The 23862-nt window shown below is 47.1% G+C and overlaps 4 protein-coding genes across 6 annotated transcripts in view; 3 read left to right on the forward strand and 1 right to left on the reverse strand.

The window, feature by feature from the left end:
• The first annotated feature begins 443 nt into the window (after window positions 1-443).
• PGD (phosphogluconate dehydrogenase) lies at window positions 444-12533 on the forward strand. The gene is made up of 13 exons (XM_051637242.1): window positions 444-494; window positions 1524-1599; window positions 2029-2208; window positions 2345-2410; window positions 3557-3675; window positions 4979-5048; window positions 5398-5532; window positions 6245-6434; window positions 9072-9202; window positions 9705-9838; window positions 10189-10288; window positions 11539-11661; window positions 12229-12533. The coding sequence occupies exons 1-13, from the start codon at window positions 487-489 to the stop codon at window positions 12346-12348; spliced, it is 1452 nt and encodes a 483-aa protein (XP_051493202.1). The 5' UTR covers window positions 444-486; the 3' UTR covers window positions 12349-12533.
• Window positions 12534-13846: 1313 nt separating this feature from the next.
• CENPS (centromere protein S) lies at window positions 13847-16551 on the forward strand. Its single transcript, XM_051637247.1, has 5 exons — window positions 13847-13928; window positions 14081-14204; window positions 14541-14574; window positions 15182-15248; window positions 16143-16551. The coding sequence occupies exons 1-5, from the start codon at window positions 13857-13859 to the stop codon at window positions 16293-16295; spliced, it is 450 nt and encodes a 149-aa protein (XP_051493207.1). The 5' UTR covers window positions 13847-13856; the 3' UTR covers window positions 16296-16551.
• Window positions 16552-17119: 568 nt separating this feature from the next.
• On the reverse strand, window positions 17120-21818 carry DFFA (DNA fragmentation factor subunit alpha). 2 transcript variants are annotated; one of them, XM_051637245.1, is made up of 6 exons: window positions 21016-21818; window positions 20463-20624; window positions 20216-20346; window positions 19242-19431; window positions 18717-18871; window positions 17120-18054 (listed from the first exon to the last, which is right to left on the reverse strand). In XM_051637245.1, the coding sequence occupies exons 1-6, from the start codon at window positions 21110-21112 to the stop codon at window positions 17851-17853; spliced, it is 939 nt and encodes a 312-aa protein (XP_051493205.1). In that variant the 5' UTR covers window positions 21113-21818; the 3' UTR covers window positions 17120-17850. The 2 variants fall into 2 exon arrangements, with proteins under 2 accessions (XP_051493205.1, XP_051493206.1); XM_051637246.1 differs by lacking the exon at window positions 21016-21818 and adding an exon at window positions 20772-20983.
• A 10-nt stretch (window positions 21819-21828) lies between these two features.
• The window catches only part of PEX14 (peroxisomal biogenesis factor 14), a 75857-nt gene continuing 73823 nt past the window's right edge, over window positions 21829-23862 (forward strand). Inside the window, exon 1 of one of the 2 annotated variants that reach the window (XM_051637244.1) lies at window positions 21829-21909. In XM_051637244.1, the coding sequence (XP_051493204.1) occupies window positions 21874-21909 (36 nt within the window). In that variant the 5' untranslated portion in view covers window positions 21829-21873. Of the gene's footprint in view, window positions 21910-22634; window positions 22695-23862 lie in introns of those variants that run through there. The other variant, XM_051637243.1, reaches the window with a different exon arrangement.

Genomic DNA, 23862 nt, shown 5'->3' on the forward strand with positions numbered 1-23862 from the left:
CTGCAGGATGGGCGGGGTCCCCAAGTTTTCTTGTGCCCAGATTTTAGGATACCTTAAAGCAGGGGGTTGCGCTGCAGCCTAGGCAGGTGTTTCCGCAGCTGCGCTCGGGGCAACGAGCCGTGTCCGACGGGAAGGGCAGAATTGGCCGTGCCGGGCTGTCCCCGGGGCTGTCGCAATGACCGCGGCTGCAGCAGCCCCGCCTCCCGCCGCCGGAGCGGGCCGGTCCGCAGCGGGGGAGGCCCCGGGGGCGTTAACGGGAGGAGAAGCGCGGGGCCCGACCCTGCCCCGGGCCCCCCCCGTGCCGGTACCTGCGCGGGCTCCGTGCGCGGCCCCTTTAAGGGGGCGGGGCCCTGGTGCTATCGGGCCACGGGGCGGGGGGCGGGGCTTCCGCACCGGCCAATGGGCGCGCCCCGCCCCGCCCGCGCGGCTCAGGGTGCCGGGCGCAGCCCCAGCCCGCCAGTCGCCTCAGCCGCCTCAGCCGCCGCCATGGCCGAGTGAGTGCGGGCACCGGCACCGGCACCGGCCGCGCCTCCCGCCGCGCCGGCAGCGGGCCGGGGCTCGGCAGGGCCTCCCGCGGGGAGGGGGGCAGCGCCGGAACCCGCTGGTGGCGGTGTGGGGGCCGAGGGGTGCCCCCCGCTGAGCGGGGAGGCCTCGCGGACTGTGAGGGGCGGGGGGAGCCTGAGCCGGGCGGGCGAGGGAGCGGCGGGAGCCGCGCTGGGCTTTGCCGGGTCGTTTCTTGCCAAACCGGGCTTGTCGGTGAGGTGGGGGAAGCGGGGGGTTCCGTGCGGTCCCGCAGCGTGTGCGGGAGGGATAAGGAAGGCGAGGATGTGGCTCTGGGCACCTTAGAGGTTCTGCGGCGGTTGAGGGACCAGCAAGGAGAAGGAGCCGCTTGGCTGAGAGACTTTTTTATAAAATCCGGGAGAGATTAGTTCTAGAGTCATGGCTGGGAAGCGGGTTCCTGACCCGAGGAGGAGGCAGGCAGGCTGGGCTCTGTGTTCTCGCTGATTGGGGCAGCCTCAACAAAATCTCTTCTTTCCTGCTTTTCCTTGGCTCATCCCAGACCTGGGTCAGTTTGCATTGCAGAAGCAAAAAAAAAAAAAGGTGTAGTATTGAGATGTGATCTTCTGGTGCAGCATCTGGTACTTTGGGAGCTGGGATAGAGCTGGATCCGTCAGTGACATTCGAGCCACTCACTTTACTCCCTGCCTCCTAGTGCAGGTTCTGGGTAGCTTCCTGATCTTGTCCAGTTGTGTCTTGGCAGTTGGGAAGAAATCTTGGTGACTTTAAATATGCTGTGAGTTAGTGTCCACTCTGCTGGACTGAGTGGGAGCTCCAGGGACCTCTTGCTGTAATAGCCAACAGAACCAATTCAGAAGGTGTGCTGCAGCCTTTGTGAGGAAGGGGTGGGCTGGTCTGGCCCCCCAGGTGACAGAATGAGAACAGCTTGGCAGAGGGTATGGGAGCTGGTTGGCTGGTCACTGCTAATGAGACTTACCTGGCATTTTTGTTCTTCCACATTCCAGAGCTGACATTGCTTTGATTGGCCTGGCTGTGATGGGTCAAAACCTTATTTTGAACATGAATGATCATGGCTTTGTGGTAAGTAAAAGAAAACATTGTTCAGAAAGGCTGACTTGCTAGCACTTGGGATTGGAGCTGAGCATTTTGTGGTGTTGTTTTTCTTTCCTTCTAATAGTGTAATGGGTGTTGTTTCCTCCTTTTAGTTATAACCTAGGCTGCCCTTTGTCCTGTTTCCAGGGAAAACCAGCAGTGCATGCCTGAACTTAGCTGGCCACCTGATGTGTTAGGTGTGATTTTTCCCTGAAGTTTGCTTTGGGCTTGGTCGTTAACCATAGGCTTGCAAGGTGCTTGCAAAGACATGCTAAGGGTTCATCCCTGCTCTGGGGCTTCAGGGAAGGTGGAAGTGGGAGAGCATGGGATGTTGAACCTTGCTTATATGATTTGTAGTCTGAGCTAAAGTAACTGTTCTCTTGGCAGCTTTTATTCACATGTTTTCTTCTCTGCCAGGTTTGTGCTTTCAACAGGACAGTTTCCAAAGTGGATGACTTCCTGGCCAACGAGGCCAAGGGAACAAAAGTGATTGGTGCTCACAGCCTGGAAGAGATGGTCTCGAAGTTGAAGAAGCCCCGTCGCATTATCTTGCTGGTGAAGGCTGGAAGTGCAGTGGATGACTTCATCAACAAACTGGTGAGGCAAATATTCTTTTTACCTGAGACTTCTTGCTGGCTTTTGGAGAAGATTCCTCTGCAAGATCTCAGTTATTTATTGTTAATGATGTTTTGGATGCCTGAAGAAAAGCAAAATGTTGGTTTATTTTTGGCAGGTGCCATTGTTGGAGACTGGAGACATCATAATTGATGGTGGGAATTCTGAGTATAGAGATACCACGGTAAGTCTGTTTTGTATCCAAAGAGGATGAATAAAATACACATGATTCTTTTGCCTTTGATCATCAGAATAGTCAGTCAATAAGATGTTTTCATCCCTCTGTTCAGGGAAGACCTAACTTGAGTTATCTCTGCAAAACTAGATCATGGAGCCTGTTAAAAAGCAATGGTCACAGAAGTTAAGGATTGTTCTCTAAGTATATTTCTACAGAAGTTCCCCAAATGATCACAGATTTTTTTTTTTTTTCTGACATCTTGTAAAGGCCTTTAGAAAATTTTCTATTACAATTTTAAAGAGTTTTCAGGGAGATTTGAAAATCCAAGGTTACTAATACAGTTGTTGTTTGATCTCAGTCCTGCATGACCAGGCGAAAATCCAGTAAGACAGAACTGCTGCTTTGGCTCTCTTGGTTGTTAAAACAGCAGAGGAATTATCTGTTAAATAAAACCTAACAAAACAATAAAAAAACCCCAAACACCCCACAAAACAACTTGCTTGTGAGGAGGCTATAACTGTAGAATTTTTGTTAGCATATCTGGAAAGTTGACATGAAAATGTTGCGTTCAAATTAGTCCTTCTGAATCTCAGCAGGGGTGCTGGTATTAGTCTTTTTGCTTTGGCATCCTGATCTTGGGTGAGTGAGTTGGCCATGGCACAGTAAAGAACAGGTGCTAAATGAGGATTAATACCTGGGGAGGTTGTAGCTCCCCTCAGGGATCTCAGCCTGTGCTGCCCTCCCACTCAGAGGGAATTAGTTTCCCTTACAATGTCTGTGCTTCTGCCTTCCCTTTGCAATGAACTCAGCAACTCCACCTTGGGCCTAATCTGCCTCCCCCACATCTTTGCACACAGCAGGGATCACCTGACACTTAATTCTGAGCCTTTTCCAGCCTCAGTTCTGCTCTTTTCTATCCAGTGCTTTATAAGGACTTTGTTTTCTCAGCCTCTTTTGCAAGGATCCTTGTCAAAGCAACAGGAAGTTTCCTAATGTTCGCTTTGGTGCATGTGCAAGCTTTCTCTGAGATTCTCTTCTATCATGTCCAGAGCAGAATTGAAAGCCTAATTTTAGGTCTGAATTGCTAACCTTTGTTTGCAAGGCTCTGGCATTAGGAGAAATTCAATAATGCTGCTCTGCTCTTTGTTCCAGAGGCGCTGCAAGGAGCTGCAGGCAAAAGGCATCTTGTTTGTGGGAAGTGGTGTTAGTGGTGGAGAGGAGGGTGCCAGATATGGCCCTTCACTCATGCCAGGAGGAGCCAAAGAAGCCTGGTAAGCATGAACTCCTACATTCTTCTTCAAAATGACCTGCAACAATAGTATCCTATTCAAACTAAGAGCTGAGGGAAGGAGGAGGACGTGGGTGTGGAGAGAACAAGATATGTTGCCATCTCACTTCCTCAAGGCTCTGGATTTCTCAGCCTAGCTGGGGTCACAGGGCAGTGCTGTGCCTTCATGGCAGGTACAAAAGGGGCATTTTTTTCTTCCAGGAAGTTACAGGCTAAAGTAGCACCTACAGAAACCTGCAGGAAGGAATGTGTGCCAGGGGAGAAAAGAATTTTGCTTAAATAAATAAAAAAGTAAATTAATTTTTTTAAAAAAAGATTATAATATTTCTTTTGTGGCCCTATGCACTTGGAAAGCTGTTAACCATGAAACAGGCATCAGCAAACATCCCTGCAGTGACTCACAGTGTAAAAGGAGGCTTCAGTACATTGAATTATTGAATACATCCATTTTTTTTCAAGTTTCTGCCATGCTGCCTTGCTGTTTTGTACTCATGTTAGTCTAAAGGACTGTACATCAATGTTCATATTAGGCTTTATTCCTGGTTGCTCATTTTCTTTGTAAATGTGAAAAGTTTTATCTGGGCTTTACCAGAGCCTTAGAGTCTTTTAAATCCCTCTCCATCTGTGTTAGCATTTCAGTCCATATCAGCCTGTTCAAATTTGACAGCCCAAAGCCAGAAACAACACAATAGTGATCTGATCACCTGCAGCCTGTGTGCCACCTGTGCTCCTTTCCCAGTGGTCACTTCATGTTGGTCCAAGCTTCCCATGCTGTCATGCTGAGCCTTGAGCTAAGCAATCTATTACAGCAGGGGAGCCTGGCAATGACAGGAGCTCCCAATGACTGCAACAGTACAGATAACTACATCTTGCACTGGTGGAGTTTCTTCCCTCCTTTCCTCTCCTCCAGATCACAGAACAGAATGGGGTTTTGTTTCAGCTGCCACTGACCCTCTCTGAGTGTGAGCCTGTACCATAACATGACTTATTTCCCCATTTCTAAAATGGAGAAGATAATATTTGGGCTCATTTATGTAAATTAAGCTTTTGTGCAGGGCTGTAAAGATGACATGGGCTGTCCCCATTTCTTACAAACAATATCTAGTCCTGGGAACAATGTACATTTTATTTGACATTTGCTGTGTGGTGGGTTATCAACCTGCCAGGCTGTTCACCCCAGGCTGCCTTTTGACAGGTTATAGAAGGATGCATCATACCAATGGATTTTTTCTTGTGGTGTTTGTGTCCTCTGCCCGTCTGCTGAGGCATATTATTTCTCCCAACAGGCCCCACATCAAGACCATATTTCAAAGCATTGCTGCTAAAGTGGGATCTGGGGAACCTTGTTGTGACTGGGTAAATATTTGATACTGACCTTAACTTGTGGTTAGATCCATGCTGAGGTAGTTTAGTTGCTGATGCTCATGCATCCAGTGACATCAGTGGGTTGATTTTTTGGCTGCATTAAGTTCAAATCAACTGTCTCTGATAATCCATCCCACACAATGGAAAAACAAAGTTTTAGGGTGGATCATGTATGTACTAGGGGGGCTAAATGGATTTGGACCCACAGTGTTTTCAGTTAGAACTGGGCTTACTTCCTTTTTCCCTTCCTTTAGGTGGAAGGAAGCCATGGGCAGGTATTAAACACTGGAAGTGGTGACAGTGCTCTTGCTGATGGCATTTTTTTTATGTTTCCTGACAGGTAGGAGATGAGGGTGCTGGGCACTTTGTGAAGATGGTGCACAATGGGATTGAATATGGAGACATGCAGCTGATCTGTGAGGCCTATCACCTGATGAAAGATGTGGTGGGCATGGAGCATGATGAGATGTCCCAGGTGAGCTGTGGTTTTTTGTGTCTTACCTTCTTGAGCCATGGTGGCTGTTTGCCACTGATGGAGGCGGATGAGCCTGCGTAAAGCTGCTGGACTTACACAAAGTTAATTTTTCTGACAAGCCTTCTGCCAGGGGCAGTGTGCAGTGTTCCTGAACTTCAAATGAGGCAGGGAGCAGGAAGCACATACACCTGAATGTTGATAGAAGTTGTGTAAATTCTCCCATTCTACAGCTGATTTCTCCTCTGGAAGCACCTTCTTGTGCAGAGATACGAATTACCTTGCCTGAAAAGTGCTATTAAAACATTAAGCATTGCAGTTGGACAAGTCTTGTAAAGACTCTGTTTAAGCAAGTCAGTGAGTGTGATGTGTCTTGAAAGGGCAGTTGTGTATCCAGCCTTCAGTGTTGTGGTGACAGGCAACAGGATGGGCTGGGTGGAGATGGGTGCTCTGCAGCTGAGTCTGGGCTGTGCTCCTTGCAGAGCTGGGCTCTGCTCAACAGCCTCTCAGCAGTGCTGAAGTCACTGGTGGATGTGGCAGAGTACCAAAACCCAGTAAAACCCAGTACCTGGGGTAGTGTCACCCTTTTCTGTATGTATCTATTGATAAATCAGTTTATATGATACAGTAGATAAATAATAATACATTGGGGTGTGTGTCTGTATATACAAGCAATTCAAGATTAGATATGTTTACACTTTTTCTCCTTTTCCAGGTGTTTCAGGAATGGAATAAGACAGAGTTGGACTCTTTCCTGATTGAAATCACAGCCAATATTCTCAAATTCAAAGACAGTGATGGCAAATACCTCCTCCCAAAGATCAAGGACAGTGCAGGACAAAAAGGCACAGGGAAGTGGACAGCCATTTCTGCCCTGGACTATGGAGTTCCTGTCACACTCATAGGTAACTGGTTCTTCTGTTTGGCCTTGTCTGTCCTCCCTGCATGTGCCACATCACAGTAAGGAGCATGGTGTAACACAGTCATGTTAGAAATGAGCCTACAAGAGGGCTTGGCTCACAGAAGAGGCTCTTCTAGGGGTAGCTGTTGCAGTCTTTCTGCCCTTGAGAGCCATTACTGGGGGTTTTTGCTGGGCCTTTAGGAATTTTTAATATTTCTAAACGTTTATATTTTTTTATTTCTTGTCTTTATGAAGTTTAGAAAAGTTTTCATATTATTAAATTTTATATTGAAAAATTTGGTATAGAAAACTTAGAAAAGCCCTTTGCAGGGCTTTTAATTTATTTCTCAGATGGCAGCACTCCTGTTCTGTGCCTTTGTTGTGCAGTGCTGGTGGTGACTGGTGACGGGAATGTAAGTGCAAGAACTGCTGATGCAACATTCCTCTCAGTAATCCCCGACCTTCCCACCTTACCTGCTGCTGAAATATCATGGCAGTCTTAAAAATGTGACAAGAAAAAGAAGGGGGAGTAGGACACCCTTAAAACTTTGCTACTTGACCACAACTTGAGAAGTACCTGGACTTCTGAAAAGCATAAGAATTATTTTCCAGATATCTACCTCAGTTTTCTGTGTTTCAGTGTAACTTGGCTAACCCAGCAGAGCAGGAGGGCTGGGTTGAGGAGCACACAGATTTCTTGGAGCACAGCAGCAAGGCTGCTGCCCTGGGGTGGTGGCTGCTGTTTTTCCACCACAACAGATGCTTGTGGGGTGTCTTTTTACATGCTGGACTGCTGCTGGTTTTTGTGTTGTGGTTATAATGCTGCTGATCCAAAGCCAAACTAAGATGATGGAAACATATTTTGTAATTGCTTTGAATTATATCCCTAAAGTGTGAGAATTCACCTGCTCACATCCATAACTAACAGTCTAACCCAGCCTCTGGGTGGAATTGTGACACACTTGTGTTACATCTGCAACACACTTTGAGTGCCCTCTTACCATAAGCCCAATGTAGACTTTCCTGTTGAATTAATAAGTTGACTTAACAGGCTCTTTGCTCTCAGGTTGGCTTTAATTTTCATGCTTTATCTCTTTTTTTTTTCCTTTATCTTGGCTGTTCAAGTCCTGTTATGTTAGAAGATATGAAAAATTGTATTAGTAGGCTAAAAGAGGGAGTGCTGTTAATATCCTCCTGTTTGGGGTTCTTGCAAAGATCAAGGGTGGAGGAGACACTCCCTAATTAGTCCCCTGTGGTGCCAGGGAAGGATTGTTAGGTAATGATGACTTGATTGGGAAGTATGTGCAATAGCCCTTGTGCAAACGTGGCTGTTCTTGGGGCAGTTGCTCTGTGTGTGGTTTTACTGAATAAGCATGACTTGCAGACTTCTGCTTGTAAAAGCAGAGTCATGCCACTCCTGCTTTTTCCTGATTCCCCCTCCTCCCCCTCCCTTCTCCTCCCTAGCATAGAAGGAAGTTTTTGCAGAAATGGAGAGGAGCCAGTTCTAATTTTGATATGGTCTGTTAATCCTACTGCAGGGAGGATCCATAATCTTGGGAAAACATGACTCATTCATGTTCTTTTTGATTAGTTAATTTGGTGTGTGTTTGGTGTTTTTTTTGTTTGGTTTGGTTTTTTTGTGGGGTGTGTTTTGTTTTTTTTTTCCCCCCCTTGAGTTTGGTTGTTTTGTTTTTGTTTGTTTGTTTGTGGTTTTTTTTTGTGGGGTTTTTTTTTGTTTGTTTGGTTTTTAGTTTTTTTTTTTAATTATGACTCACTTAAAAGGTGGAAGAAAAGTTCAGTATGAAGACTACAGTAATGAACTTGACTGCTTTCCTTTTCTCAGACCTTGAAAAGGAAACTTATTCTTTTCAATTTAACAATACCATCTTCAATTGCAAATGTGTACATCTTAAACCAGCATGATTAGGAACTGACTGAGCCAGATCAAGAGATTGGCATTCAGACTGTCTGTAGGTGCTGAAGATACTGCTTGACTAACTCCTTAGCCCTGGCAGATGACATTTAGTAACCTGCTTAGTGATGTTATAAAACTTTCTTATGGGCTTCTGAAGGCCAGTGTGCTGGGCCTAGTGGATTTATAAAACTTATTTCCTCTTGTAAATTAACCTGCTTGTTTTATTATTGATTTTAATTGCTCTTTTTGTCAAATGTGTATTTCAGAGCACATCTAGTTCACATGAATTAATTTATGCATCAGCTTTTTAGCTTCAAAGCATCTTCAGTAATGAGTGAAGTCTTCAGCCTTGCCTGTCACTAGTCTGCAGAGCAACTCTCCATCTTTTATAGTTAGGAGGAGATCCTAAACCAATTCTTAAAACTAAGAGCTGGGGAAGGTTCTTGAGGACAAATTTTCACACAGATGACTCGTGTCTTATTTTTTCTTTTTATCATTTGAAAGCTGTATCAGTCAGTATTCCCTAGTGGTTATGCTGACTGGCAGTTTGGTCCCTCAGTAATGCTGCTGAAATAATGAATTTGTACACCTCTGTTCCTGTGTGACTGTTACACTCTGCATGTGGCTCAGCTTCCAGGGGTGCTCTGTGTGCTTGAGCACAGGGATCTCAGACCTTAAGTGATGCTGAACTTTCTAATTTTCCACCCTTTTCTACCATACTTAAAGGTGAAGCTGTGTTTGCACGGTGCCTGTCTTCCCTCAAGGATGAGAGAGTACAGGCCAGTAAGCTGCTGAATGGGCCTAAAATGACTCAGTTTGGTGGGGACAAGAAAGCCTTTCTGGAGGACATTCGCATGGTGAGTCAGCCTGCTTGCCAGTGCTGTATGAAATTGCATGTCAAAGCAGGTTTTGGATTCTGTAAACCCTGGTGAGAAGCTCTTGTGTTTACATTTCATGGCATTTGGTTTCTGCTTTCAGCTGTCCCATTGTGCATTTTCTAGTGGTGTTCACAACACTTACTGTTACCAGTTCCTTTCCTGACCACAGTCCTGGAGGAATTCAAGTCCAAGCCACAGGGCGGTGACAGCAAGATGGGGTGCAGAGGTTGTAATTCATGCACAGGACCTCACTGCTTCACCCCTCAACACTCTTGGCTTTGTAATGGGGATAATAGCTCTTGATATCTCATTGACACCAAACTTTCCAACAACTGGAAAGGATATTTTGGTTCACAGGCAGCTGGAATGTGGCTACTCTACTCAACCCTGATGAGATGTGGACAAAATAGAGTATGCAGACTGTGACATTTCTTATTCAACTTTGTGGGACTTCACTTGGACTGTGAATTTGGTTTTTTAGGCCCTGTATGCTTCCAAGATTATCTCCTATGCTCAAGGCTTCATGCTACTGAGACAAGCAGCCAAAGAATTTGGCTGGACACTGAATTACGGTGGCATTGCACTGATGTGGAGGGGAGGCTGCATCATCAGAAGGTAATTAAAATGAGCAGATCATTTAGTTGCTGAGGGGAGAAGAGCAGGCAATTTGGTTTATGTGTTGCTTGACTGACAAGCCTGGAGATTTTCTTGGGAAATCCATGGAGTTAAACTGCTGATAAGATACCAAGAGACTTTGTGTAGATGGCACTAAAGGTTAGCAGATGAAGCCAATTTTCTGGTGGCCTAGCTACTGCAAATGCTCTTCAGTCTTTCTGTTTGCATCTTTCTCCATGTTTGGAACCTTGAGTCTGGCTGAGTCAAATTTTGGCACTGAAAGTTTTGGATTCTGGGCCTTTGTTGGAAGCTGTGAGATTTGACTCCTGGTCTACATGTGTTCTGCCTAGTGTGTTCCTGGGAAAAATCAAAGATGCTTTTGATCGAAACCCTGAGCTCCAGAATTTGCTGTTGGATGATTTCTTTAAGACAGCTGTTGAAAACTGCCAGGTGAGTTTCCAAAACCAGAAGAGCATAAACACAATAGTTCACAGTTCTTCAGCTTCTTTCCCAGGAGATACTTTCACCAGTATATTTAGGCTGACAAATAAACAACATCCTTGAAACATAGCTATACAGCATCCTTTATCCCAAAGATCTCTGAACAGTCCTCAAGCTCTTTGGGACTGTGCATGTGTATGGGTGTAGGAATTCATCCTCTATGGCTTCAAGGTACTGTTCTTTACTGGAACATACCTTACAGGATCAGGACAGAAATAAATCACACAGCTGGAGCTGGTTGATATTCAACAAGGACGTTACTGTGATGAGGTGGGCTATACTGAGGTCCCAACTAGAATTTTTCCAGACACCTGCGCTAGTGGCCTGTCCTTGAAAAAATGCCCACAAATGCCTCTTGCCTCTTGATTCATTCAGGAAGTTGGAGAATGTTAGTTATAAATGAAGAAAAAAAGGGGAATCTAGCAATTCAGAACCACAGTGTCAGGAAGAACTGTCTACACTGTGTGAACATTCTTACCAGTGCCCTGCACCTTGTGCCTGCTGTGCTCTTGGATTTCAGCTGTACAGGGTGTCAAGCTCTGCTCTATGATCATTGTTTGCAGTAGCACCAAAATAACAGTGTTCCAGACCCACTGTTCATTAGACCTGGGTCTGTGCAAACAATGTCCTAATTTGGATGGAGTCAACAGGCAGAACTAAAACCAGATGATCTGATCAACAAAGAAGTAATATATTATCATTAATAGTTCTTTTAACTGATGCTGAATATTCCAGGCAGGTTACTAAACCAGATATACAGTTGAAATGAGGATTATGCACATGCATCTCTGAAGTATTGTGCTGACCTCTGCTGTTCTGGGGTGGGCTTTGTACTGTGCTTGAGAGGTCCTGAAAATGCCTCAGTGTTTGCTGTGTGAGTTCCCTACTCTATTCATGCTTTTGGGATGCACTGATGCTGATTCTGTGAAAGAGCAGCATCTTTGCTGGAGGCTGTGGAAAGTTTATGTCTGCACTTTTATTGTCCTGTTTGTTAAATCTTATCTTACTTGTCATTATTTCGGATCAATCTTGTGTATGTAACATGAGGAATCTACTGCTGCATTGTCACTAGATTTCATACAATGTGAAACAGCACATGCTGTTATGCTAGAATAGTTCATATGCCTGAATGTACCTCTGAGCAAGCACTGATTAGTTTTTCTGTTTTGTTGGGTTTTTTCTCTTTTCCCCTCTCCCAGGACTCCTGGCGACGTGTGATCAGTACTGGAGTGCAGATTGGTATCCCTATGCCCTGCTTCACTACAGCACTTTCTTTTTATGATGGATACAGGCATAAAGTATTACCAGCAAACCTGATTCAGGTAGGTGCCTGAAATAGCAGATCTTATGGCTACTGCAATGTTATTATTGAAATACTGGTCGAAAGGCCATGATGGCAATATGTCCTCATCACTCCAACAGTGCAAAGATAAAGGCATGGATTGCCTAATGTCATTCTTGTAAATCTGAAATTCATGACAACAAAACACTGTGAGATGTCTGGATAAAGAACACCAGAGGTATGGGTATGGCAGTGCCCAGCATTTGTTGGTGTTCATCTGTGAACCAAGGGTAATATATTTGAATCAAAATGCTTTGTAAAGGTGTATCTTTGAACCTTCAGGTGTATGTGAGTGCTTGTTTTTTAGGTTGGTATCTATCAGAAATAATATACTTGTTTTTCTACAGAACCTTAATTACTAGATACTAATAAATGTGTCATGGCAGTGATTTTGCTAATAATGAGAAAATAACATTCAATGTTATAATAGTAGAGTTGGATCTTATTTCTCTAGTATTCCTATAGTGAGGTTTAAGTAGGTGCAACTTGTGGTACTCCTGTGACTGTGATATTCATGTGTCTTTTTGTATGTGTGTTCTTGTCCTAGGCCCAGCGCGATTACTTTGGGGCCCACACGTATGAGTTGTTATCCAAGCCAGGTGTATTTATCCATACTAACTGGACAGGCCATGGAGGAAATGTCTCCTCTTCTGCCTACAATGTCTAATGGAAATATTTCCTCTTGAAGCCAAGATACTGTAGATCTCACATTTCTTCTAGAATACCACTTTTTACTGTACTGTGCTAGAACTCGTGTTTGGACACTTTTGTAATAACTTGTGGGTATATTTCATATATATATATATATCAATAGATATATAAAAAAGCTAAATAAACTTGCTTATAAATGCATTGAGGTGTTTTCTTTCCACTGCTGCTGGCCAAAATGTCTTTGTGCAGTATTTCATAGACTAAACTTTAAAATAATATTTTCATTGTCTTATAGTGCATAAACTCATAGGGATCAAGATAGAGATGACTGCATTTCAATAACTGCTAAAGTGGAGAGTGGCAGACAGCACAGTAATGCTACACAAGATTCCAGGGAGGTAAAGGCCTTTTTTTGATTGTCATTGTTTCTTCATAAAAGGCAGTAACTTGGTTCTTAAGATTAATTCCTGGGTGTTCCCCTGCACACACACTTCCACCCCGTGAGCTCTTTGTTTTCTATGAAAGGGTGGGATAAATCGTGGTGAAAGTTGAATGCAAGTGTGAAGATTGATATTCCTGTCACCAAGCCATTCTCCCTTCAGCTGTTGTTCCCGGTTTAAGCTCTGGCATGAGCTGTTAGCTTAGCTGTGTGGTTGCACTCTTTTCCCCAAATCCCCCTGCTTTTTGGCCTCCTGCTCCCACGGGGCAATTAAAAATACCTGCAAAGCAGGTAGCATGCAAAGTCAGCTCTATTTGATATCCTCTTCCTGCAACCTCACTGCCAGTCTTCTTCAGGGCTTTTCTTGTCAGACCTATTTAGTGTTAATTTTTTTATATTAATTTTTTGCTCCAGTTATTTCTGTGAAGGCAGCTGCTTAGTTACACATTGGTATAATTAGCAAAAGATTACTTTCAGCTGAAAGCAACTTTTCCTGCAAATTATGTTGTAATATTTAGGAATCCCATGATTAAAAAAGTATGACAAATTGCAGGCAATAGGGGTAGCTGGAAGGTTGTGAAGATTGGTCAGTTTGATCCAGCACCTGGGGGTTGGGTTCTCCAGCAGCAGCACCGATGAGGAAGGAGCAGTTTTGCAGTTGATCGTGCGGGCAGGCGCCGTGTTTGGGGCAAAAAAGGACACTTCCAGTGATGAGTAGGATACGGGTGCTGAGCCAATACCTGCTTTCTCAGGTTCTGCGGTGCTGAAGGTGCCAGCCGCGGGGGCAGGGTCAGCAGCGTGTGCCGCGGGGGCTGTCACGGGGCTCGTTCTGCAGCAGCCGGACGCGTCGGGATGCGGGAGGGGAGGGACCTGCCGCAGCCCGGCACCTCTCGCTCCTGCCGCGCACACGCGCCTTGGCTGCCGCTCGCGGGCCGAGCATCGCGGCCCGGAGGGGCCCCTCACCGCGCTGGGAGGTGCTGGCACCGGCGGGCGCTCTCATCCCCGCCGACCCCTGGACGGTGCCCCGGGGAACGCGGGGGCGGCGGCTCCGCGGCGGGATGCGGGGGCTGCGCGGGCTGCGCGGGATGCGCGGGCGGGGCTGCGCGGGCAAGATGGCGGCGGGCGGGCAGGGCGAGGAGCGGCGGCTGCTCGTCCAGGTACCGGCTGCGTGAGGGGCGCGGTGCTGGCGGGTCCCGGCGGGTCCGCGCTCACTCACGTGGCGTCCTTTAAAATAACCTGGGTGATGTGGGCAAGGGCCGGGCTCTCGGGCCGCAGGGCAGTGACCTGTGGCCGCCTTGGCTCCCCGCAGAGGCTGAAGGCCGCGGCGCACTACGCGGTTGGCGGCCTGTGTCAGGAAGTGGCAGAAGACAAAGACGTGCAGCTCAGCAAACAAACCATCGCGGCCATCTCCGAGATCACCTTCAGGCAGTGCGGTACAGCAGTTTGCTTAGTGTCTGTTCAAGAGAAATTGCTGGGGAGACGGTGCTTTAAAAAAAAAAAATAAATGGCCCTGGAGTGAGGTGGCACCGCTGCGTTGTTTTTAAGAGTACAAGGAATAGTGGTTTTGTTTTTCAGGCCTGGAAAAAGCACTTAAATGTATGTGGAAGTATTGTGTGGCCCACCTGCCCGTGCCACAGGGTGGCACGTAGCAACAAGGGATGGGGGCTTCTCATCACTAACTTGGATCATTCACACCTTTGTAACAGCTAGAACTGTATTATCTCCCTCTTAGCATTTTAAAATATGTGGTATCTTTGTGTTTTCTCCAGAGACCTTTGCAAAAGACCTTGAAATGTTTGCAAGGTAGGTACTGGAGCACTTGGTTGTTACAAAGGTTTGGGGATTTTTTTGTGTTCAGTTCCAATAACTAGGTAAGTTTTAAAATATGTTGTGTAATTCAAGTTTTAAAAGGTTTTATTGGCTGATTAATTAGTAGCTGTGAATTAGGAAATAAGATATTCCCTTGTAGGTTCTTCCTGATCTTAGAAGTTTGTTGATGTGGTACAAGTGATTGTTGAGATTAATGATTGTGTATAATGGTCCAGTGAGTTGATACGTGGTGGCAGTGAATGGTTTGGGAGTGACAGATACTTGCTGGTGTGCTTGTGTTTCAGCTGGTTGCTCCACGGTCAGGGAACGTTTTAAGGGATCAAAACTTAACCCATTTATCTACTGGCAAGTGAAGAGGGAACAGAACAGTGTTCTGTTTGCTAAATTCTACTGGTTTTACACAGGAAGTGTGGGAATTTCGATGTACAAACTTGTAAAAGAAGTTTTTATGTGTTACAGTTGGCATGTTTGGTTTGCTGGGTCCCTGTTAAGCTCTGTCAGTGGTTGAATGAGATGCTGTATGGCCTCTTACAATCAATGCTGGCAAACACATTAAGGAGTATTTTTTAACTTTATGCAGGCATGCAAAACGAAGCACAGTCACTACAGAAGATGTGAAACTTTTGGCTAGAAGGAGCAATTCTTTGGTGAGATTCACTGTCTTTTCTGTCTCACAGCATTCTTTAACCATTTGGTTTGTTCCTAAGAAGGCTATAGATGATGAAACAACTGTTGCTGAAGTAATTTCACTGGCTTATTGATGATGAATGGGCACAATCCAGTAATTTTTAAATTTTCATCTTATTTTGCTTCATGACACTATGCCTGTTGGGGGGAACAGATCAGATTGCAATTCAAGCAGCAATATTCTGGTTGCAACAGGACTGCTGAGGTTCCAAGTACAAAAGTTCAATAAACAGACATTATAGCATTGTCAATCTTGGAAGTAAATAACTGTTTTTTCCTGTTGTCGTGTTCCTTTTTTTTAGCTTAAGGTCAGGAACAGCTTTGAGTCCACCTTGTGGTACAGTCTCCTGACATTAATGTAGGGATGATTCACATGATTGTAATCTGTCTTGTGCTCTCTTCTGTATGATGGTCAGTGGACTTAAATTCACTAGTGTGCTAAGACACATCTGTAACTGCTTCCATAGGGAAGAATATTAACTTTATGTGAGGGGCTATTTTCCTTCCATCTACGATCTGAAATATGCAACATGAACTTGCCTGAGAATGCTGGATCTGGGTTTTGTGTTTGTATCAGATTGTATCTTGGCAAACTACAACTCTGAGTAACTGCTGATGTTGCTGTCTTGGTTCTAGAGATGGTTTTATAAATCCTAGTTTTGCCAGGGCATTTCGGTATCTGAGGATATCCAGCTCAGACTCAAGGCTTCATGCAGGAATTAAAACTTTGTCAGCCTTTTTGGAGTGTCTGTCATCTTTTTGTAGTAAGACTGTGCCCCATTCATTTCTCTTAAACATTTCTCATGAATAAATGAAGTTCCTGAGGAGCTGACTAATTAATTTATTTTTCCCAGCTCAAGTATATCACCCAGAAGAGTGATGAGATTGTATCGAGTAACATGGAGCAAAAGGAGAGGAAGAAAAAGAAGCCAAGTGCAGCTAAGAGAGGTAGAACTGGGGAACAAGAAGCAGATGTGACTGAAAGTGAAGATTCCAACATGGCATGATTTAACTTTCAAGTAGTGTCTGGTTGTTTTCTCTTCTTACCAACCCAGGTTAGCCTAGTAAAGGTCCCTCCTGCAGGTTAGCAACAGTAATGAAGCTTTAGGTTTTAGATGAGCATCATTAGTTGGATTTTTTTGTTCCAAAAATGAAAGGTTTCTTAGAGTTCAGTACAGCTTACTGCTAAAATGCCTTAATTCCTCATAAAAAGATATCTGTTACTCAAAAGAAAATACTTTAAATAAAGAGTTTAAAGCAGAATATGCTCACTGACCACAATACCTCAGCATGTGCAACTCCCTCCACGCTGCTTAGTTTCTCCAGCAACTGTTTGACTTCATTCTTGCTTCCATTTTTTTATAGTTTTGCTTAGGTATTTTAAATACTTTATTTTTGTTCATTTAATAGCTTCTAAGTGTCAGAGCAGTAACCTGGCTCCCGAGTGGTGCTCAGAAACGTGTCGCTGTTGCCCTCTGCTGGAACCATAGAGACTGAACAGATGTTGATTGAAAAGAGACAGGTTTAAAGAGAGGAGGTATAGCCAAGAGAAATGAGAAGGCTGCTTAAGCCACTTGTGGGAAAACTTTATGTATCAGGCATATGCTTGCCCAGGATAGTTTAAAAAATGCATCAAGCGATGCATTTTTTGCTCAGTCCTCACAAGGATAGTGTCAGGTGAGAGTGTCACCAGTATGAACATGCATTCTACCCAAATACTTTGGACAGGTTAAATAGAGAGGACTTCTGTATTTAATTTGTTCTTCGTCTCTCCTTAAGGAAGAGATACTGTACTTAGCACATTATTAAATCATGGCAGCATCAAAACTAGTCCAACAAGTAAAAAGATTTTAATGATATTAGAAAAAAAGACTTTAACAAATTCAAAATAAGCCAGTTAATAAAAAAGCATCATGATACTACACCAATGATTAGGAGAGCAAAAAAGACAGGGCAGATACAAGTCTTCTGCTCCACAGCCTTACAAAGCAAATATTTCCACCTTTGCTGTGTTTTACAAGTTGGTCCAAGAAGCAGAAAAAGCACAGAAATTAAAGGCCTTTAATTTAACCAGTGAAATTAGCATGATAATTCAATTCCTAGATCCCAGGCTGGTGCTTAAAGCCAGGCAGCAGCTGCCTGATGCCTCTGTCCTGCTCACTAACTGTCCCTCAAAGCGCCTTCCAGAGGTCTTCCATCCTTCACAGTGAAAATGGTGGGAGGACAAAGCAAGCAAACTGCCTGGGGCTTCAGCAGCCAGATCCATCATTATCACATGGAAGCTTCTGGCTCCCAACCAGGTATTCAAAGCTGAACCCCTACATGCTGTGTTTAGCAATACCATTGTTCTAGTAGTCTGCAAAAGTCAAAACCCCTTTGGTTACACATAATTTGAATCATCACAGGAGTTTAAGCTTTGGGACAATGTCCAGATTTTAGTTCTCTAAAGCCCAACCACAGCATGACCAGCAAACTATGGCTCCCAGGATGTATCTTTGCTTGGATTGATTCTAATGCAAAAAACCCCCACACAAACACAAACCTGCAGGCAGCACTGCAGTCTTATTTTTTGCGTTTTGAACTAGGCCAGTCTCCCCAGGGGAGTGTTTTCTTGCCCTTGGACATGCTCCTTAGGGAATGCAAAGTCTGCACTTGTTGTAGACGCTTGGAGAGCTCCTGATCACAGGCTTGCTGCAGAGCTTCAGCTTTCTGCTTGTCCCATCTTAGAGCTGAGGCCAGGACTTGTGTGTCTTCTTTCAAGACCAGCTGTAGCAAGACAGAAAGACAGATTTCTAAAAGTCTTTTTGGTGCTGGCAATTTGGTACTGAAGGTGTTCCCAGCTTCATCATCTATCCCATGGGCTAGTGGATTTTCAATACTCTACCAACACTTAGTTTGAAGCTATATCCAGCTGTGCAAAGGAACAGAAAGCAGTTAGTTTCTACAGCAGAGAAAAGGAAGAGGAGCAAGTTCATAGCATTAGAAAAAAAGCAACTTTCTAATGGTTAAAGTTTACCTAGACCTTCCTTTCCAAGCTGTGGGTTTACTTACACTGTTTTCCAAGATAAGGAGGCTTTTATTTAGATTTGGGATGTATAAAGTAAGTATAGCTAGGTACATCTGCATACAAAAAAACCTTACTGGTAAGACAGCTGAGGCACTGGCTGACTCTGACTTGGCAGAGATCAAAACCAAAATTATTTTGTGGGTTTTCAGAGGACAGACTTGAACTAGTGTCAGCTGGCTATTATAGAGGAGCTCCAAGCAGGGGGTAGTGTTACTGAGGAAGAGAAACAGATTAAATCTCACCACTTTGAGGCTGAGATACATTGACATTAGAGCCTCCAGAAGCAAGGACAGCTCCCTCTGTAACCACTTTGTCCAAAGAGAGAGATTTGCCAGAATATAGGTATGTCATTCTCACCCACCTCTAGATCTTGACTGTCCAAGCAGAGCTCTGGAGCAGGCTTCTCTTTCAGAGCAGCAAGGATCTGGTCACTGAGCACCGTTTTGGCTGAAGTGCTTGTACTGCTGGTTCCTGTGTCAACCACATCCATCTCCTTTCTTGGTACAGCCTCGGATTCTGGAAAGTAGCAGAATTGTTACAAGCCAGGGACAAACACAGGACAGGAAAAATGGCCTGGACTGCTTGGATGGTTTTCAGATTAATAAAATAGGCATTCTATCTAGGTGCATCCTCTAACTTAAGAAATCCATACTGTTAAAGATGACTGTGATTTAAGCTTTTCCCCCAGTATTCTTTAAGGCCTTGTGAGAAACTTGATGCAGCACTGAGGGGACTCCTGGTTTCACCCAGACAGAGAATTCTTACAGTACCAGCTATTACACCCACCACATTAACAGCTGCTCAGCTCTTTCACTCTGCCTTATTCCATTCAACTATTTCAGGCATCTCTGAAAAACTCCTTCACCAGCCTCCTAATGCTCCCTACCTGCTACTTTGCTTAAGATACTGTCTTCATTTTTCAAGGCCTGTAGGTAGAGCTCCAGGAGCTGTCTTGACTGCCGTTCTTCTTCTCGTCTGTCCAGCACCTGCTGCAGGGTGTCCTGCAATACTTGGACTTTGGTTTGACTTTGGGCAAGTTCTTCTGCCAGGTCTGAACATGGTACATCAGTTAGCACCTTAAAACAATGAGAATGCTCCTGTTACCTGGGCTGGTTCAGTAACTCACTCCATTACACAGATGACAGTACAAACAGCACAAGCCTCCTGCATGACAGAACCTCCACCTTCATGAAACCCAACATGTTTCACAAGGTTTCTTGTCACAGCAAGTCAGCTCAGCTATGAGAGGCTGTAAGTGGCACTCCACCAGCCAGCATTCTTTACCAGAAGCCAAAAGACATTCAGGAAGGTGTGGAATCATATGTATATTTTTAATCCTGACAGCTCCTGGCAGTCCCTCTGAAGAGCCCACAGGAATACAAACAGGAAAGCAAAGAGCCTGGCCTTGGGAAGCTGCATGTTGCAGGAAGACAAGAGGTGGCATCTTTCACCACATCCAAGGTGTTAAGCAGTCAGGTACTCCAATTAATCTGCTCTGGAAACTGACAGCAGTTCTTGGGAGACCTCTGGAGCAGATGGATTTGGTGTGCTCCTCAGCCTTCCCTTTTGACACATTATACAGGTGTCTGGTTTTAAGGAAGGAGCCCACCTCAGTTACCATTTGGTCAAACCTTGACTTTTTGCCTTCCTGCTGCCAGAATCGGAAAGCCATGCTGTGAGGGACAATCAGTTTTTAGGAGCATCCTCCCCAGACACTTGTGTTTCCCCTCAAGAAATTTGACTCTAGCACCAAAGAGCAGCAGCTGAATGAAGCTTGAGATCTTGTTCACTTATTCTGTTCTCTGCCATCTACTGAGATACATGGATTATGGGCAGGAATTAGAGGTTTCCCCACTGTACCTGGAGGTCCTCTTCAGACATCAGGATGATATTGGACAGGTCCTCCTTCAGTTGCCTGGCCAGCTGCTTCCACTTCTCTGCAGCACTGTCCACTTCATCTGCAGACTCCGAGGGCCAGGCTGTTCCACTGTCTGACACAAGAGTCATTTGTTTCATGGGTCATTCCTGATCCACCTGAGACAGTTTAACTTCAGCAGGTGTATTCCAAGCACCCCTCCCCTTCCATGCTCCCTCATCCTCAGAGTACCTAAGCTTCTGCTGGACCATTTCTCATTCTTGGCCAGCGCCACAAACTTGGTGTTAGGTGGCAGACACAAGAAGTAATCTTCATCATCCACGATGGTGCCATCTTCTGCCAGAACTAAGGTGATGGGCTCCTTGGCTTTGTCAATAGCCAGAATGCCATAAGCTGCAGAACAGAAAAAATAATGAAATAATAAAAGCGACACATGCTTTGCCCTTTGATTACACCCAGCACAAGAGACAAGCAGCTTCTAGTGATTCAGGCTAGTGACCAGGGCCTGTCCCTCCCAGCCCGTTCTTAGCACATACTCACGAGTTCTCCCTCCAGAAATTAACATCCGTGATGCAAACCTCGACAGACACAGGCAAGAAGGTGCATTTCGGTGCTTATTCCCGCCTCCCTTCGCTTCCCCCGCTAGGAAGCGTTACCCGGAGACCTGCTCTCCGTTCCACCGCACGGACCGGGCCCAGCCCCGCCACCTCCACCCGCACGACCGGCGGGGACAGCCCGGCCGGGCCCCGCAGTGTCGGCCCTGCCGGGCCCCGCGGCCCCTCACCCTTGTCGCGCAGCTCCCGCAGGCAGGAGGCGGCCACGCCGTGCTGCTCCCGCCCGTCCCGCCGCCGCAGCAGGCAGCGCTTCAGCGGGGCCGCCATGGCCGCGGGGCGGGGTGCGGGGCGGGGCGGCACAGCCGGCCGGGCCGGGGGTGCTTTGCGGCCCCAGAAATGTTCTGACGCTTGGCCCGGGCGCTGCCGCTGTTCGTTCCCCGCCCCGGAGCTGCCTTTCCGCAGGGCTGCGGGGCTTGGGGGCTCAAGAAAAAAGCACCGTCAGTCTACAAAACCACTCTTTTGGCGTTGGCAGGAATTGAGTGACTTGTGAAACAAAGTAACCGGCCGAGTGCGCCGCGGTGCATTCAGACAATCCCCTCCCTTACAGACAAGTGTGCCGGTTGCGAATTTATGCACAGCAAAGGCAGCGGGTGCATCCCGCGGGTGTGTATCTCCCCCGGGGTGGGACGCCCCGGGGCCCCACAGCCAAGGCCGTTCCCCGCGGGAGCTCCTGCTGCTGGGGATGACTCCGGGCTCTCCGCAGGCTCCCGGGGGCCACGAAAGCAAACCGGCAGCGGTGCCACCCGGGGACGCGGCTGTGAGCGGCCGCCCCGGCGCGGGGGGTGGCGATGGCCCCACCGGCTTCTCCCGGCGAGGAGAACTTTTCTGTCAGGCACGGCAGGACGGCGCAGCCCGCGGACTCGGCGGCCTTGCCCCGCAGCGGCCGGAAACTCGCGGCGGGAGCGGTGCCCCGCCGGGAGCATCGGTGTTCCGGCGTTCGACTCGTTCTGCCTGCAGCGTGAGCCGGTGAGGCGGCGCGGGACGGGAGCGGCGCGGAGGGCGGGGATGGATTAGCCGGGCCTGGCAAGATGGCCTCCTCGGAGCAAGCGGAGCAGCCCAGCCAGGTCAGCGGGGCCGGCGCTGCCCGCGCGGCCCGGGCAGGGGTGGCGGGGCCCGGGCGGGGCGGGGTGGGGCGAGGCCGCCTCCTCCGGGGGCAGCGGGCGAGGGGCGGGCGCCGGGCCCCGGGCCCCCCCCGGTAACTGCCCCTCCGCCGCGGGGGGCGCGCGCTCGGGCTCGCTCCGCTCCCCCCCCCCCCCCCCCGGCCGCGCGCCGCCAACCGCCGCCCCGCGCGCCGCCAACCGCCGCCCCGCGCGCCCGTGGGGGCGCTCAGCGCTGAGGGGGCGTCTCGCGCCGCCCCAGCCCCGCCGCCCCGGGCCTGTCGCCGCCGTCCCGGCGAGAGCAGCCGCACCGGAGGGGCCAGGGAGGGCCGAGCCCGTGAGGAGGCGGCGGCCGGTGACCCTGAGGTGCGCCTCGCGCCGCCCCTGGCCGGCCTGGCGCGGGGGGGAGCGGCGGGGGGGATCGGGGGGTGCCTCGTCATTCCTGGGGGAGCCGGTCTGCAGGGGAGGGTCGGGACGCGCTGCTGAGCGGCTCGGTCTCAGCCCCGTGTGCCCGGGAGCGCTCGCAGCTCGCATCTCGGGGGAACTGGTGCCGGGGTTGGGCGTCCTGCCCTGTGCGGCAGCGCCAGGGGAGCCGGTGCAGCCTCCCCAGACATGCAGCTCGGACTGAGGAGCTGTTCAGGCCGGAGCCCCAGCCCGTGGACATGTTTTCACTCGGGTCTGGATGTGGAACTCAATAAAGCCCTTGGATGCGGCGGGGGGGACACAAAAAACCACAGCCAGAGAGAAAGGAGGTAATTTATGTGTCAGCTGGGTTTTGAAATGGGGTGTGCCAGTTAGACAAGATGTTTCTACCTTGCAACTAGGAGGGAGGAGATCCTTGAACCAACAGCATAAAAGGCCAAAGCGATGATAGATGTAGTGCAAGCATTGTCAAAAGCTGTGTGGGAAGACTGAAAATGTAAGTTCACTGTCTTGAGTATGTGCTCAGGAACATACTGAAAGCTTAAGGTATCTTTAAACTGGGACCTGAAATGAATGGGAGAGCCAGAGGAGAAAAATGGAAGTGTGATGTAGTTGCAAAGTAGCAAAGGCCTTAGGTCACTTGTGCTGCCTTGCTCATGATCCAGGGTAACTTGTATTCCATTCTGAACTCTACCTGCCTCAGTTTTAGTGCCCTCCTGGCAGCTCTTTTATCTCGGCGCTCTCTTGGACAGACTCCTGAGTATGTGATACCAATGGAATTTTGTAAAATCTTTTAGGTGGCTGCAGAGGGCCCCACTGCAGCCAGCAGGAGAGCAAAGGTCTGGCTGTTTCAGCAACAGGGAAGAAAATAAACCAAAGTCTGTCACCAGCGCACTTTACATGCATTCAGATCTATCCAGATTTCACTAGATCAATGTGCCCCTCACTGTTTATCCTTTGATTTTGGTCAGAGGGGGCTGAGTTTGTGGGAAACATTGTTGAATTAAACTGAAATAGAAATAAATTAAATAAAATTCATACTGTGACTAACCAGCACAAATCTAGGTTGTGGAGGGCCAAGTTACTGAGCTCACAGTAGGCTTGCTGGGCAGTTTTGCATTGGCCACATGCTTTCATTAGTTGTAGTTTGAGATGCAGGCATTAGCAGTCCATTCCTTATGCTTCAGATAAATACTTTCAGAAGTACGAAACCTGAATCAACCTGTGCCTAATCTAGAAGCCACTTGGACGTTCTACAAGGCAGTTGACTAGAGGTTTCTGAGAAAGAAATCTGGTTAATTTTCAAATGTGGTTGCCTGAGAAACATTCAAGTTCTCTTGAGTTTGGATATAGTGTCTTCCCATTGCAACTTTTTAAAAACACCAAATATTTATTTAATGTTGCTTTACCTCTAAATAAGGCTTGATGTTTGGAAATACAAAAGTCATGCTTTTTAATGGGCCTCAAATGTAGCCAGAGTGCTCCCTGGATTTTAAA

This window comes from Apus apus, chromosome 20, assembly GCF_020740795.1.
Source record: "Apus apus isolate bApuApu2 chromosome 20, bApuApu2.pri.cur, whole genome shotgun sequence".
NCBI classification, from domain to species: Eukaryota; Metazoa; Chordata; class Aves; order Apodiformes; family Apodidae; genus Apus; species Apus apus.